The 16316-nt window shown below is 39.0% G+C and overlaps 1 protein-coding gene across 1 annotated transcript in view; it reads right to left on the minus strand.

Moving 5' to 3' along the window:
* Positions 1-290: 290 nt before the first annotated feature.
* EPHA3 (EPH receptor A3) overlaps positions 291-16316 on the minus strand; it is a 215294-nt gene continuing 199268 nt past the window's right edge. The window contains exons 16-17 of the mRNA XM_065741938.1: positions 3178-3333; positions 291-1770 (exon numbers count right to left, since the gene is read on the minus strand). Of these exons, the coding sequence (XP_065598010.1) occupies positions 1665-1770; positions 3178-3333 (262 nt within the window). The 3' untranslated portion in view covers positions 291-1664. The remainder of the gene's footprint in view (positions 1771-3177; positions 3334-16316) is intronic.

Genomic DNA, 16316 nt, shown 5'->3' on the forward strand with positions numbered 1-16316 from the left:
CTTCTGATTTCTTTCAAGGGACCAAGCACAGCTTATTATTTTCTAAAAGAGCACAGCTGGCTTTACCCCAACTCACTTTGCAGAAAGAACCATCCCTAAATACCTTTTGGATGAGGCCTGGTGGTTATGGTTACAATGGGACACTTATCAAAGCACACCCTTGCAAGTGCTGTGGTTTCTGATCTCTCACATTGCCACACAATGGGCCATAAACTAATTTTCAGCCCTGTCAAGACTGAGGTTGCTCCAGCCACGTTGAACTGCAATAACAAGTGCCCATGAAACCTGAACCAAAAAGCAAAGCTCCTGAGGTATCACAGCATCTGGACAGAGGTGTTCTGGATCAAAATTAGGCAAAATGACATGTCAAACTTCCATTGCAGGAGCTTAAATCATCCTCAACTATTCCTGGGTGCTTACATGGTAGTACAACTCCCAGTTACCAGCACTGGGAGCAGAGCCCATGAGATGGAAGACAAAAATGCATAATTCCTCAGCAAGCTCAAAAAGCACTCTCAGATCATGCAGGATACACTCTTACATTTGCCAGGCAAATCTCCAACCCGAGCAGCATCTGAAGGCAGAGGCCCTTTGCTGTATCTGACATGAAATCAGGCCTTTGGAAAGCAAAGGAAATACATGTCGTTGGCCACACCAGGTATTGATCTGGAGATCAATGGGCATGCAATCCTGCCAGAATTCAAGCCCAGACTAAAATATCACTCACAACAAAGGAAAGAAACCTCAGCAATTCCTGATGCTTTGCCTAGAGTCAGAGCTACAAAAAAGACTATTTTCTTTCCTTCTGTACTTTGTATATGACGTCGTGAGTGTAAAATAAACAAGTAATAAAACCTCATGCAATTTGTCAAGTTAAACCAATGAAGTTTTGATAACATTTGGCACTTGTCAATAATACAGCCAGGTTAAGGTATTTAAGCATAAATATAAACAATAATAGAAAAAAATAGCCAACAAAGGAAATAAATAAGTCTTTTAAGAATTAAGACTTTTTTTTTCTATTTAAATGAACACAATTAGGGAAGCTAACATAATGGTGAAAATCTTTTGCCAACTAACTCAGTCACTACAAATTTTATTTCTGCATTCCTTTCTGAAGTTCAAATAGCATTTACAATGACATTATAGTAAATATGGCCAGACAGGTTGTGAGGTATAGTCCTCTATTTTCCTTGCTTTTAAAGAAATAAAATACCTGTTACAGATCTCTTCTGTATAAAAATACTGTAAGTCTTTCTTTCTTCTTGTTTGCTGTATAGATCAAATACACAGCCTTTATGTCCTTGGATTTTTCATGTTATTCAGTCACTTAATACTCAAATGGCTCTAGGTTTTAGTATCATTGTTTTTTATACTTGGAAGGATTTTTTACAATTTTTTTCCTTTTGAAATTTACTGTCTGCATTAACAGTCAGTTAAGAGCACCCACCCTTTAGGATTAACAGATAGAGAACAAGTTCACTCCTATTTTTAAGGCATTTATACTCAATATTTGAGTGTCTCAGTGGGTTTGAAATTTCAACCATTATGTTTCCAAAACTGTTGCAAAGAACTCCTTTAAACCGTGCTGTTCATCAACCATCGCTTTTGCCCTTTGATGCAACTTTTCTTTTTTCTGTCCTCAGCAACATCATTTTGGTAGCTTACACAGGAACAGGGCTGTTCTTCGTATGAGTTTCTAGAGTTTTGATACTGCTAACAATCTTCTTTTGAGGCCCCACAACTGTAACACCAATTTTCTTCATGTCACTGGAAAAAAGAGAACATGCACTACGTGAGTGAGCATCTTGCCTCTGTGCTTCCTAGAGCTCATGTGTGCAAAGAGCAGCCAACTAGCTCATCTTATGCTGATACACTGGATGAGCCTCCAGGTACAGAAATACTGCTGAAACACAAATCCTGGTATGAAGAATACTGAGAGCCATTGTTTGAAGACAGCAGGAGGCTGCAAAAAACGTAAAAACTCATTTAGCCTGCTGTGTTTGCTCACCTGAAAGAATGGACAATGAAGTAGTGTTTGCCAGTGGTGTACACACAGGGGGCTACTTCTGGGACAGCTGCAATCTTAAGCCCCTCTACCATCCCCCTATCAATATGATTACTCTTCCTGACCAGTGGACATTTTGACTTAATGTGCCAAGCCTTCTGATCAGTTGTCTCAAGCTCAGAATCAGCACCGCGTCTAAGCTTACCACATCTACTGCCGTTATCACTCCTTGTTTCTTCAGGAATCTCATTCTCTTTGTTCATTGTGCAATATAGAAGCAGTTTAACACTTGCCAAGGGCTCATTAAACAGTTGCTCACAGGAAAGTGGGCATTCCTGGAGGATTTCTGCACTGTCCCCAAAGGGTAATTGTCATAAAAACCCATTATCAGCTTTTTTATAGTTGCAATAATACACTAATTAACGGCATTGATGTGTTTAATTATCAGCCCTGCAGCTGCTGGCTACTTCGTAAGTGGTCTCGTATCCAGTGAGCTCAATGGGGAGTCAAGATTTTCTTGTACAGTAAGTTCATCGTTGTATTTGATACCTTTTCAGGTGCAAAGAGAACACCACCATACTCCTCCTTGTCACACTGCATTTTAATGTATGAACTTTCAAGTTTTAAACTTTCAAGGTTAGAATGACTGTCAAAATGGAAGGCAGGAGGGAGTTCGGCCCCTAAATAATTATTAGCATGTAGGAGGAAAGCAGCTACATAGTGCTTGCTCAGTAGCACGTGGTTTAATGGAAAATGCAAAAAAGGAAAAGATTGGCACACATAATGACTGTAGGGAAACCATAGATACAGACAGATTATAAACACAGAACAACTACTAAACTGTGAAGTGAAGGCAACAAATGCTCTTGTACCAAACTATGCACAGTGCTGTCATATCTGAAGAAATGGGAATTTCCTTGACATTAGTGAGAAGGAGTTATGGGACAGTGGCCTTCACATAATCAACACAGGTTTCCTTCATGTGTATCACAACTACTACAGTAATCTACATTTTTTTTCCAAACATAACATTATTTTAGCTCTAAATAAATAAATAGATAGATAAAAAAATGGAAGCTGAGTATTAAAATGCTACTCTTATGTTTACACTTAAATATGAACCTCCAGCTCTAACCAATGATGAAGGGCTGTGGTTATTTCAAACTTACTCAGTGGAAATCTTGGCTATTGTATCACAGGAGCTGTACTCCACACCCGTGAAAATGCCTTTGCACTGTCCTGTTCGAAAACCATTGAGCCAATCACCTGCCGTGCGGAAGGCTGAAATGTCAATGTTACTTTGGTCCAGAAGAAGATTTGATGGCCTGAAATGAAGAAGAATATGGTGAAAGTTATGGATCAGACATGAATATGGATTCGTTTTGTGTCTAAACTTATCATTTGCATCAGTAGGAGCTCCAAGGCTACATGCAGTTTTATGCTCATCTGTAGATGCCACATGCATTCAGACTGACAGCTTTGACAAACACTGTGTAGTCACCTTTCTTAAGAGCTCCAGCTTCTCAAGCCGTGGTTTCAAATCACTGATGCATCACGAATTCATGGAGTACAATATTACACTACAATTTAATGTGTTTAAGTATTAGCAAAGACAAGCTTAATTTCGATTATAATTATGTGAGTCACCTAATCCCATACAATATACTAATCACTACAACAATTTCAAGTTCAGCATTTTGGCAGAAGCTACACATATCAAAAGTACATAGTATTGCAGTATACCAAAAACTTCTAGGTATTAAGATAGAAGCATATAAAATAAGACACTAGTGGCATACAATGTTTAACAAGTCTAAAAATCAAATGGTAAGCGAATTGCAAGACAAATGCAACCACATGAGACTTGTATTCTGCAGTCTGCAGTTTGAGACTGTGTTCATCTTAAGGCTGAAACTTGCATAAGAATATCATACAAGTAATCTGACTGTGAACTTAATCACATCCTGCCTTTGAAACAAGGTTGGTGCTCATGAAGGATGCTGAACTGATTTGCTTCCATGTTTATTTCTTAGAAAACAATTAAAAAATCAATCAGAAACAAAATCAAGGCTTCAAACGAAACTCATCTCCATGTTTCCTTGCCAGTTTAAGCTGTTTTCCATAAATATCATTCTACCCAGAAGCTACTGAGATGAAAACATCCCTCTGAAAATAAAAAGATGAAATATATAATTTTTTCAACAGGGAGGAATTATGGTAGCCAAACTTGCAAGTTGCATATTGCATATAGCACAAGAGCTGTTCCTAAATTGATCCAGAATTTCTTTTTTGTCTGGCAGGAAGATTCCTGTTCTCACAGTTTTGAGAGTATACAATCACGACTTCTTTGACAACATCGAGGTTTAAAATAATTTCCAAACCGGCAGCTATGTCCAGCTAGCTTTCTGAACAATTTCTTGCAGTCCATGGAGAGAAAAACATTTTTCTAAGCAGAGGATTTGTCCACTCTGAAAAAGGCCTTCCGGGAAGGCAGCTTGGATGAGACACCCAGTTCTTGTCCATAGTAGTTAATCAGTCCTCAGTGACCTGCTCTCTTCCTGGTGGCACAGGAAGCCCCTGAAAAGCAATTTTTACAAGACTCCCCACTAATTCCAATTACCATTCTCTCCCAGTGCTTATTAGGACAATAGTGGCTCACTCAGCTAGTCAGATGTTATTAATCAACTCTATTCCTATAATTTTTTCTCCACTGAAAAGTATATGCCCATACCATGCGTGATTTAGTTCCCATTCCAAAAACTGTGCATACCATTTTAAGGTAAGTACCTCATGGGTGTCTGCCTCAGGCTTAAATTACATCTGTGATTTCAGGATGGTGATACGGGCATAGGAATCTTACTTAGAAGTCATTCAAAGCAGTTCTCTTTGCAACTTTACAGCCTATTTGTTCCGTAGTTGTCTATATATATTTATACATATATTAAAAAAATATAAAATTTTATTATTTTTTAATTTGCTTGTATGCTTGTTTTTTTTTTTCCCTGCGACTTTAATGAACACCATTTGAAATACAATTTGACAACAACATCTAAATCCATCTGAAATGACTTCTGTCACTGGAAAAAAAAGTGAAAATGAGAGGTGATCATTTAAAGATCATGATGCTGCAGTTGGTAAAAAGTGGGTTACAGTTACTGGTACCAGAGAACTGATCTGGACTTCAAAACACTTTCTTCACTCACAACCCAAGCCATCCCTCAGCACTGAAAGAAAGGCAAAGGGAGAATTTAAAAAGAGCCCCAGAGAGAACCAAATGTTCAAACACCAGTAAATTTAAACTCCCTTACAAAGTCCTTACCAAGTTCCACCAAGATCAGTAGCTCTAGAAGAGCATATTCCTGCAGTCAATCTGCCATGTACTTGGTCAAGAAATACTACGTAAGTGACACCTAGAATTTTACCTTTCACCTCTGATGAATCATAGAATCACCAAGGTTGGAAAAGACCTCTAAGATCATACAGTTCAACTGTCCACCTATCACCAACATCTCCCACTAAACCACGTTCCTCAGTACAACACCTAAATATTTCTTGAACACCTTTAGGGATAGTGACACCACTGAGAAGAAAATAACAGTGCAGCTTTGCAGTACAGCAGTTATTGGAATTGACTACATATAAAACAGCACCTTTACTTTTAACATTACGCCAATTCCTATCAATCAGCTGATTTCTTTCAAAACTAGGAAATGATTTTAATACTTTCTTCCATTCTGGAGTGAGGAGATACACCTGAAGAGCTTATCAGGTGATTGAAAATCTTAACTTGCAAATCACAGCTGGACCCACACCTTAACTTGCAAATCACAGCTGGACCCACACTTCTGCAGATTGAGCAACAGTCTACATCAGGTCACAGTGCAGGGATGCAGCTGCCTGAGCACTTTTGCCCACTCTTTTTTGTCCGTATCCCAGCCAGGACAGGCTCTGCTGCCTCTGCAAGGGACTTTGGAGGTGCCACTGACTCCAGCTGCAGAATTCACTCCCACTGGGAGCAGATGTGGTGACAGAAGACACCAGAAGCCTGCTCTGGTTTAAATAGGCTCCAGCTAAAAGCTCAGGTGGGAAAATCAAGCTCAAAATATTTTTATCCAGTAGCTGTACAGCCTGAATCTCCTTAACTACTGTTTGTCCCACAAAGAGCCAATGCTTTTTATTTATAGTTTTCTGTGTATAGTGTCTGGAATCCCAAGGCATTTATTAAGAGTATTTATGAAGTGTACTTAATGATAAAGCATGAAGATTTTTTTTCCAGCCTTGTACATCTTTTCCACTTAAATCTAAAATAGGGACTGACTCAAGAATCACTAATAAAAAAAAAAAAAAGAAAAAAAAAAGTATAAACAAGCTGAGATAGAACAGTGCTCTAGGATTAGGAATTAGAGTGGCCTGGAAGAGCTTTTATGTTTATTACTTGGATCAAAGTATCATCAGGACAAAAAATATGACCTAATTTTAATGTAGGTGACCTCAGAATAACCAGCACTGTAAAGTATCATTTTTCTCCTTGTAGGATTCCAAACCAAAATTAGTTACTTTCCTCCTCAGAGAGGACATCTGGACAGTTTATCAATGAACTGGAATTTGTCTCACAGCAAAGAGCCTGTGATGTCTCCTCGTGTGCACCAAGGGAAAGCTGGGCTTTCAGAGCATCTGCACTCATTGACGTTTTTTTCCCCCTTGACCCAGCCCCTAGACAGAAGGTCTGAACATTAAATTTATGGGCTGGGTGATGTGCGCCATGAGCTCACGCTTTACCAGACAAATTAGATGGGTTGCAATCCGTGCAGCTGTAAACGACGTCCTGCAGGGTTCCACCTGATCTTTTACAGCTTTTCATAAATCAGTACCTACTAGCTTCAGAAGAGAGTCATTAAAAAGAAATCATGGAAATTACATGTTTGCTCAGGGGAAGTGAAATAGAACATTTCCCTCTGTCTCGTTTTTTAATTCCTCCCTCTTTGAAAAAAATAAAAAATCTTTTTATTTTGTTTCTTTGACCAACTATGATACCCCATTGTATTATCTTCCAACAGAACAGGATAGGAAGACTTTATATCTTGTCCATCTTGACTGTGTGCCTGTCTTTGGTGTTGTATTTACTGACACGCAGTACCCTGACAAAAGTCAGTCAGACTTAGATAAGAGAGACAAATTTAACAGTGAGATGCCAGTTACAAAATGCCCTGCTGCTGAAAGCATTCTCTGGATGTGCCCATTATGTAAACAGCTGGAATTAACCTTTGAGACATCTGCAGTAGTAAGGAGAGCTACAGTTTGTTATCATTAGCACAGTTTTTTGTCACAGCACAGGGAGATGTTTGTTGCACCATATAACAATGATGAAGAATGCAGAAAACAACACTAGGAGCCCTCCTGATACAGCATGATAGTCTTGTCTCTGGTCAGCTGTAGTCTGGTGAGAAAAAAATACTTGAAAACTTCAGGAACCAAGATAAATAAAAACCAAGTGAACAATGACTGAGATTGTTCAGTCTGGAGAAGAGAAGGCTCAGAGGAGACCTTATTGCTCCCTATCCCTACATGAAGGGAGGTTGTAGTGAGCTGGAGGTTGGCCTCTTCACTCTTGTAATTTGTGACAGGACTAGTGGGAATGGCTTCAAGTTGCACCAGGGGAAATTCAGACTGGATGGTAGGAAATACCTCTTCTCTGAAAGAGTGGTCAGATGCTGGAATGAGCTACCCAGGGAGTCACCAACCCTGGAAGTATTTAGAGAACGTTTAGATGTTGTGTTGTGGGACATGGTTTAGAGAGAACTATTGCTGATAGACAGTTGGACTGGATGGTCTTGTACGTCTTTTCCAACCTTGGTGATTCTACGATTCAATGACTTCTCCTGTACAAAGTGTGGCATCCTGCACACTTCACATCCGAGACTTTCTCTTTCTTCTCGACTGAAGGAATCGGGGCTGTTTAGTCTGGGAAAAAGGAGGCTGAGGGGAAACCTTGTTGCTCTCTTCCAATATCTGAAAGGTGCTTCTTCTACTCTGGTCTCTTCCCACTGGTGAAAGGTGACAGGACGGGGAGAAATGGCCTTAAGTTGTGCCAGGGTAAGTTTAGGTTGGATATCAGGAAATACTTATTTACAGAAAGGGTTGTTAAGCACTGGAATAGGCTCCCCAGAGAAGTGGTTGAGTCACCATACCTGATGTGTTTAAAAACCATTTGGATGTGGTGCTCAGGGTCATGATTTAGCAGAGAGTTGTTAAAGTTAGGGTACTATGGTTAGGTCATGGTTGGACTCGATGATCTTTGAGGTCTTTTCCATCCTGAGTGATTCTATGATTCTATGAATAGTGTCTCTCTTTCTGTTCCTTCCTCCAAACACAATAACCAACCTACAAGTTTTGAAATCTGGACGTCCTCTTCCACAGTCAGATTCATTTGAAGTGAGAAGTATGTAGAAAAAAAAGTAATTTCCTGTGGCAAACTTTAGTTAATTATAAGATGGGTTTGGTAAGTGAAATTGCTCCCTGGGAGGGAACCAGGCCCGGTTTGAGCATAAATGCTACATGCTTTATAATTACGATAAGCAGAAATGCAGAATTCTGGTCTAACAGTAAAGACATTTCAATATTTCAATAACAACATCAAAAATTACCCCCTAAAATGAACAACTAGCATACAAAGCAGATTGTAGTTTTATCTTCTGCAACAAACAGAATCACAGATACACAAGTATGACAATGGGAGACTAGAAATAAATGACATACTGAGGAGAAGTAGAGCCCTTGAATTTACTTGGTTGTCCCTGGACCTTAAAGGTAAGAATCTTTTGAGTTCAACTCTACCTTTTCATGTCCATTTTTGAAGTACACCTAGCAAAATTGCAATTTAGACCCTAAAATAACTCTTAAGAGAGGCGCATTTGCTTTTTGCAGAGGGCTTCACATCGTGTTTGCTGTCTGATAGTAAGCAGGTTGTGACTCCTTTCTGAAGTCAAAGGAGAGCTGGAGGGCTAATACAAATAATCATCAGGGAAAAGAATGCTGGTCAGTAGGTCTGCTGGCTTGTAGAAAAATGATGTATCTCTCTACATGTCTCAGTGGAATTATTTTCTAGCTCCATGTTGTTCACTGGCAAAAAACCTGCCACAACTTCCTTGAGGATAAGAAGGACATAAAATTTCAGCTGACCCAGATGTCAGCCCTCCAATCTTTAATGGTCCTGTTTCTGCCTCCCAGAAAAATGGTTTTAAGGGGCTTCTCTCTTTTCAGCATCTTTTGAGGGTAATAAATCTGAAGCCTGAGTGTATCAGTGATCCCCTATTCACCTTTTCCCCACTAAAATCAGTGAAGACAGTGAAGGCAAATACGCCAGCGTATTGCTGAGCTCTCTTTCTCATAATACAGCCTAAGCTGTGCTTTTACGCAGCAGAAGTAATATCCCATGGCCATTTCCTGGTATTCATACAGGACCCTTAACAACAACCAGTCATTATTGTTCAGACAATCTATGGGCTCTTTAATAGAGGGAGAGAAAATGCCTTAGAGAGCTTTTAAAATGCTTTTCTGGTCTTTGTATCTACCATTTGCTTTACATGACTTGCCCTAGCATCTCCCATTTGGCAGCAGTGTGAATTTTGACAGTCATCCACTACAGCACTCACTGGGTCAGGCCGTGGCTTCATGTGGTTCCTTTCTCCATCAATTCCAGTGCAGCATTGCCATTAACGCTAAGGAGAGCTTCATGCTGTAAGCCCATTGCAGCAAGCTGAGAAGCACAGAGCAAAATCCCACAGAAGCACAACCAACAGCAAATGCTCAAAATACAGCCCCACACTGATCCATCCACAAATAAATTCTAACTACAGAACTCAGTCTGCTATGAACTCGTGCCTGAGTTTCATCAACACTGTCAGAAGTGCGAAAGTGCAAATAGATGTTTTTCTGTATATGGTAAAAGCGAGCCCTCAAAATTTTTAATTTTGAAGGAACAATGGTTCATTCATGTCTACCTCAGGCACGATATTAATGACTACAGGAAAAAAAAAAAAGTCAGGTGAAAATAGCTTCTCTGTCTCCAGCATGCTAATTCACTTAAGTTCCTAAAAATGTCTTCAGTTTAATGTGTGAATTCCACACACAACCCAAATCACAATTAGACATCATCAAGTACTATTTACCAGAATCTGTTGTTTTTCTGTGTGATCTGTGAAGTTTCCCCCATCCAATTTAATTCTGTGTTTGCTGTTTAACAGACATCTGAAAGAGAGCTAGCACACTGGGGTTACACTGTTCGGATTCTTTTAGAGCAGCCAGTCTCCTTTTTAGGTCACAGCCTATATTGCTGCTGTTTTTTTGAGTAGAGCTAAAAGTTCACATGTGGGTTGAATGCTGTTATGCCGCATTTGGCCAGACCCTGCTGGTTACACCTGGACAAGCACAGAGGCTAAACCCTCTCTGAAATGCTGAAAGCAAACCAACAGCTTCTTCCTTCAGACTGATCATTCCTAAAGGGAAGAAGCAGGCTGCCAATATTACAGCAGGTCAGCAGTACATTTCAAGCATCTGAAATCATCTGACCTGAATGGCAGAAAAGGCAACTTCTAAACAAATAGTTCAGCCAATGTAAATTGACTAAATTTTTGTTTTGTACCATTTGCTGCTCCGACTGAGTTTAATTTCCACAAATAACCTATCAATAACCTAGCTTAGTAGAGACTTTCCACAGAATCATCAGATTTTAAGTGGAAACAAACTTTGTGAGAAACAAACGTCAAAACTTTAACTGCAAATGATGGCTCTGGATGATTGAGAGCAAACATTATGCTTCACATCAAGTGAGAGCACCACAACAAGGGCCAACAAAGCCAGTCTTCAGCAGTGAACACATACAATCTACTCACAAATAACAAGTAGGCCAAAAACTGCCCAAGGAAATTACTTCAGTTAATAACTCAAGCAAGACTTCAAATTCAAGTAAATCAGCGTAGGGCTGTAAACAATTTGCTAACAAATGACAGTATACATGAGGAATTATTCATACACATTTTCCAACACTTGGGTTTTCATCAGGAAGACTAGCTGACGCTGACCCTTTACATATCCTGGACTATATTAAAAGAATTTCAACTATGCTTCTGAAAATGGCAAGTTTTCTTGTGTGTTTCTTTTGTTGTTGTTGCTTGCTCGTTTTTGTTTTTAACCTGATATATAACAATACTAGGAGAACTCATATTTTAGAGAACTCCTAATTTGTACCATACATGAACTTAAATCTACCCAACAGACTGAATTGCATCCAGAAATAGTGCATTTACTGTTGGTTGATTATTGTTATTTTCTTTTTCTAAGTAGTTACAGAGCATTATGGATCACTATAAAATATAAACTTTGTTTATAGTGAAAACTTCTTTTCATCACAGAATTGAAACCTGGAAATTAAAGTAGGATGTTAAGTTTGTATAATAGTATAGGATCTACAGTAGTATGCCTCTGTGTCCCTTAGCAATGGCTAGTTTCAACCTGCTGTCACTCAGGGCAGTGCAGTTCCAGGGCCAACGCCCTACACGTTATAATTTACATATTTCCAGAGCCTCCAATTAAATTTTAAAGGCTTTTAAACACAAAGAACAATATCTAATTGTATATTTCTATTTTAAAGCAAGAATAACTGGACCAAACTTTATGAAGTACCTCTGGATTGAGATCTACATTTGTGGAAATTTTAAGTTTTACCTGTGAAGAAGTAACATAGATAGTATCATAATGGTTAATGGTCTTTAGTTTGAAATTAGCATAAATATAATTTAAATGCCTTTTTTATTTTGATAGTGGTGTTATTTCTTTAACAGTCTGCTTCCTTATCCATATTTTTGACTCAGCTTTTCACATTATATGTCTATTTAGATATCTTTTAATGAGCTGCAAATTAACGGCAGACTTCTGCACATATTGTAATATGTAACATTTAATATGGTATCTGGAGCACACTAGTGGATTAAAGTATTTGGCTTTACAGTTTCTATGTGCTTGAACAAAGATTCAAATTTTGAATTCTTTGAAACTCTCTCAAACCCAAAGGCTGACTGGAAGTTAGTGAGGTTGGCTGAAGCCACAAGCAGAGCTTGGAATTCATAGAAGGGAGTCTGAAAAGTTCAAGACAGCATCCTGTCTCTGCTGACAAAATTAAATGGCTTTACTGAACAATTTCTGCCATTTTCATTTAAATAACACCTTTTTCTTTAATGATCTGGGGCAAATTTGCTCATTAATCCTCTGATGCATAAGGTACTTTATATTTTCTCATAGATGGGAATTGGACACCTGAAATAGAAGACATTTTGATATTTTTTGTCAAATTGCTTCTGCAAACCTGATAGCAACATTTGCAAATTGGAAAATGGTTTCAGAAGTGAATTTCAAACCATACTACTGGCATTTCATTGGACAGAATTCACCAGAGGATTTTACAAAACTACTTGTAAATAGTAAGATGAGATAATTACTTTCTGTAGTAGATGTTTGAGCTACATTTGAACTTCTCCAAATTTACAAAGCAAAATGAATCACGTTTTTCAGTGAAAATCTAATAAAAAAATCAGCTGCTAAAACTGTCAAGAGTATCTCACAAAATTATTCTTATTTTTGGAAGACTATCGTTCCCTGTTTTCTGCACTTGATATGATGCAACCTCTTGCCATTCTTGCTCTCAAATATAGCTATTATAACACTAAGAACACACGCACAAAATGTCTACAGACCAATTAATAAATATCCTAAATTCTCAGGGCTTTTGCTCTCAGTATTTGTGAAGTAATTTATTTTCTCCTGTCCTAAATATACATATGCAAATTAATTACATGTTTGTGTGGATTCCTTCCCAATTTTGAGATCAAGCACAGATCTGGAAGAAACTCAGAATTTCTGAAAATCGTACGTTGGAAATAGAATATTTTTAAGTTGGTGTTTTTTGTTTTGTTTTTTTTTAAAGCTATTTTTTGGCAGGGCGATGGACTAACTTGGCTGTTCCTGTTTTATCATGCTCCTTAAGACTAAGTGACTTCAGTTGCACCTGCACAACGGATGTGACGGTACAAAGCCCCACGTTCACTGCTGCAGCTAAAAGAAGGCTGCCACAGTACTTGGGCTGCCCTAATGCTGTATTAGGCCTAAATGTCACACAATCTTTCAACTACATAAATCACTTTGGGTCACAGAAATGCTTTAAATATATTTCTAATTATACACTGTGTTTTAAATACTTTTTTTTAATGGCTGTGTAAGATTACCATACAGTTACATTGAAATCCTTCAGCTGTTATATACTTACAAATATATGAGAAATGTTCTTTCAGAAACAAATTGGATAAAATAAGTGAAAAAAACTGAAACACAGACACTGAAAAGCAGCATATGCAAAATATTTTCAGTTGTGTAACTCCTATGTTTCCTTCTTTTCTACATAAAAATAAAAAAAGTAGTGATCCTTTGTAGATCACAACTTAACCAACTGGTTAGCAGGTGGGTGAACTGACTGTCTCTCCTATTCAAGTTAGAAAACTTTCCATCTGCTTTGTATCTGCATGAAATGTTCACAAATGTGAAGTAATACACAGAGGACTGAAGAATAATAAGCTGAAGAAGAAAAATAATAAAACTGATCAAAACTGGAAGAACTATGAACTCACTTCCACCCTAAAGGTATCCAAACAACCTAAAGCCTCTGTTATAAAAATGAACATAATGCACAGAAAACAAGAGAGAACAGCAAGACATAAATCAAATGAAAATATCATGTGGTTATGCCTTAGGAGACGGCATGATTTGCACAACAATGTGTGCACCACGTTCTGCTTCTATGTCCCTTTACAGAGCTGCATAATTCAAGACATCCTGAGAGACACAAAACACCAATGTGTTCACTGCAGGCCTGGCCTTGTTTAAAAGAACTCAAGGTGGCCACCTAATTAAAAGGACAATAAAGCAATCAGCCATATTCTGTACTTTCCAAGGAATAGGAAAGAAATTTTTGAGTGAATTAGAGATAAAGCACAATGTGAGGAAAGGTATCATGAAACATTTGCTACTCTGAGATTACAAAAAGCTTTTGACGAAGCAAAGTTCACAAGTACGTAGCAAGGTCTGCAAAGAGACAATCAATAAGGATAAAAACTTTCCCCCCCAGGTACCAAGAAATTATTAGATGCCATGGAGTGTCCACAAGGGATAGAAAACTGAAAGGGAATACAAAAGTGAAGGCTTTGACTCCTCTCTCCTCTATTCCTATGAGATATTATTATAAAACGTGCTAGGGATATGGCCTTGGCATCAGACACATTGCTGAACACATCCTTCAGGTGCAGTCAGTTAAAAGCAGCATACCAGCGGGCAGAGATATCCTGTGCACCTCCAGAAATGTGCTTTCAAATAGGATACAACATTACTGGAACTGTTTTAAACACCGACTTGAAAATCTGCAAGAGACTGGCTTTGCATCTGCAGCAGACATCATCAGGTTAAACAATTTTCCTGACCAAATACATTTTGAACACTTAAGAACATATGTTGCGCATAAAGCTCGACCATTCTACCAGTAGCAGCGTAGACATGGGTAGAAGAGGGACCTCCATAATTTAGATTAATTGCTTACTGTGGGTGTGGAGAGAGGTGCAGTAGGAGTACTGTAGCCTCACATAACAACCAAGAGCAGCCGTCTGCACTGATGTAATCCCCCAAGTCTCAGGAACTAGCTCGCTCTGTGTCCCCTGCAGCCAGGCCTGTCCCTGCCTGGCTGTGGGCAGTGACATGAGATCAGCATGGATCATAGGCTGCAGACACTGACAGAGTGAGATGGAGAGATTGTGGATCACAGATTCCCTGAACAGCCACAAGTGGCTTCCTACAGGTGAGGGGCTTGGGTTGGCCCAGAGCTTGAAGCAAGGTCCCACCACAGCGTCTGCCTCCAGCGACTGAGGTGCTGCAGAGGAGAGGGGCTCAGCTGCTTAGGAAAGCAACAATGTAGTGCTCCAGTCCAGCAGTCGGATTGTATGTGGGCCTCACTAGACAGTATCAGCTTCTACTTGCTCTGAACTGGTAGCTGGAAATGACAGTTAACAGTTTTCCACTCTGCTGTGGTTCATCTGACTCCTTGAGAGGACAATAAATGAAACATTTTGCTTTTGTTTGAAATGCAAAATAATGCAGGCATCAGTTTCTACAATCAAAACCCCAAACCAAAATATGGTAGTCATGACTTCCTATAGTGTATCTCTACAAAATAGATGTTTGCACCAACCATTCACCAAATGGGGTTGCAGGACATTTAGAACAGATCTGCTTCACTGAGAAGCTAATGCTTTAAAAATTTCCTTTTTCTTTCTTTTTTTTTCTTCTTTTTTTTCTAACCTGTCACCTAGCAGGTAACAGCAATAACCATTCTGGTAAGTGTACTAATTTAATGTACATTAGATGCTCACCAATTACATTATGAAATGTAATTACTGTGCAAGAAGGCTTCTCTCAAGGATTTCTAATAGCAAACCCCATTAGCAAGTCCTTCTTCCTCCTACCTCTGCTTTCTTTCTGATGCCTTGGGAGTGGCAGCAGACCAGATCAGCCAGCCATGAGCAATACCAGATACAGAAAAAAGAAATCGAGGTCCACACGGCTTGCCTAGTGGCCCACAGCACCAGTGCAGCACTCCTCACTGTGCTGCCTTATCTCTGTTACCTTCTGTGTTTTCTTGCTAGACTGCAGCGAGGAGAAGTGGGCTGTGCCAGACGCAAAGGTCTGGGAGGAGTGATTTGCTCTCTTCATTTCAAAGCTCGCCCCATGGCAGAATCTGTTCTCCTGCCCTGAAAGAGCCCTTGAACACCTGGGTCTGAAGGAGCAGAGGATCAGCATGGATTTCCCCCTGACAGGGTGCTTTGTGGATGGAGGATTTTTCATAAGCAATTGTGCTAAAATAATTTTACATCTCTTCAAAATCACTGATGTAAAATTATAATGTTTTGCACATTGTATAAACCAATTCACTTAAAGTCTACTAAAGATCTTATTTCACTACATCTCCCTCAGGTGTGAACACAGTCTTCATTTCCTCTCAGTAATTCTTACTTCATCTTAGAGATGTCCCAGAATGTGTTGAATAACTAGGATTACAAATGAATGTTTTTAGTACAATTAGGTAAACTGCATGGGTTGGAAGTAATTCCTAGCTAAGGCATTTATCAAAGAGCAAATATAAGTGCATCTTTCAGACTGTGAGTCTGAACAAAACAAAAAGGTTATTGATATGATTGAAGTAACTTGTCAGTGCAGA

Source organism: Cyrtonyx montezumae, unplaced genomic scaffold (genome assembly GCF_038088225.1).
Source record: "Cyrtonyx montezumae isolate F1298 unplaced genomic scaffold, pur_monq_1.0 scaffold_3, whole genome shotgun sequence".
Classification (NCBI taxonomy): Eukaryota; Metazoa; Chordata; class Aves; order Galliformes; family Odontophoridae; genus Cyrtonyx; species Cyrtonyx montezumae.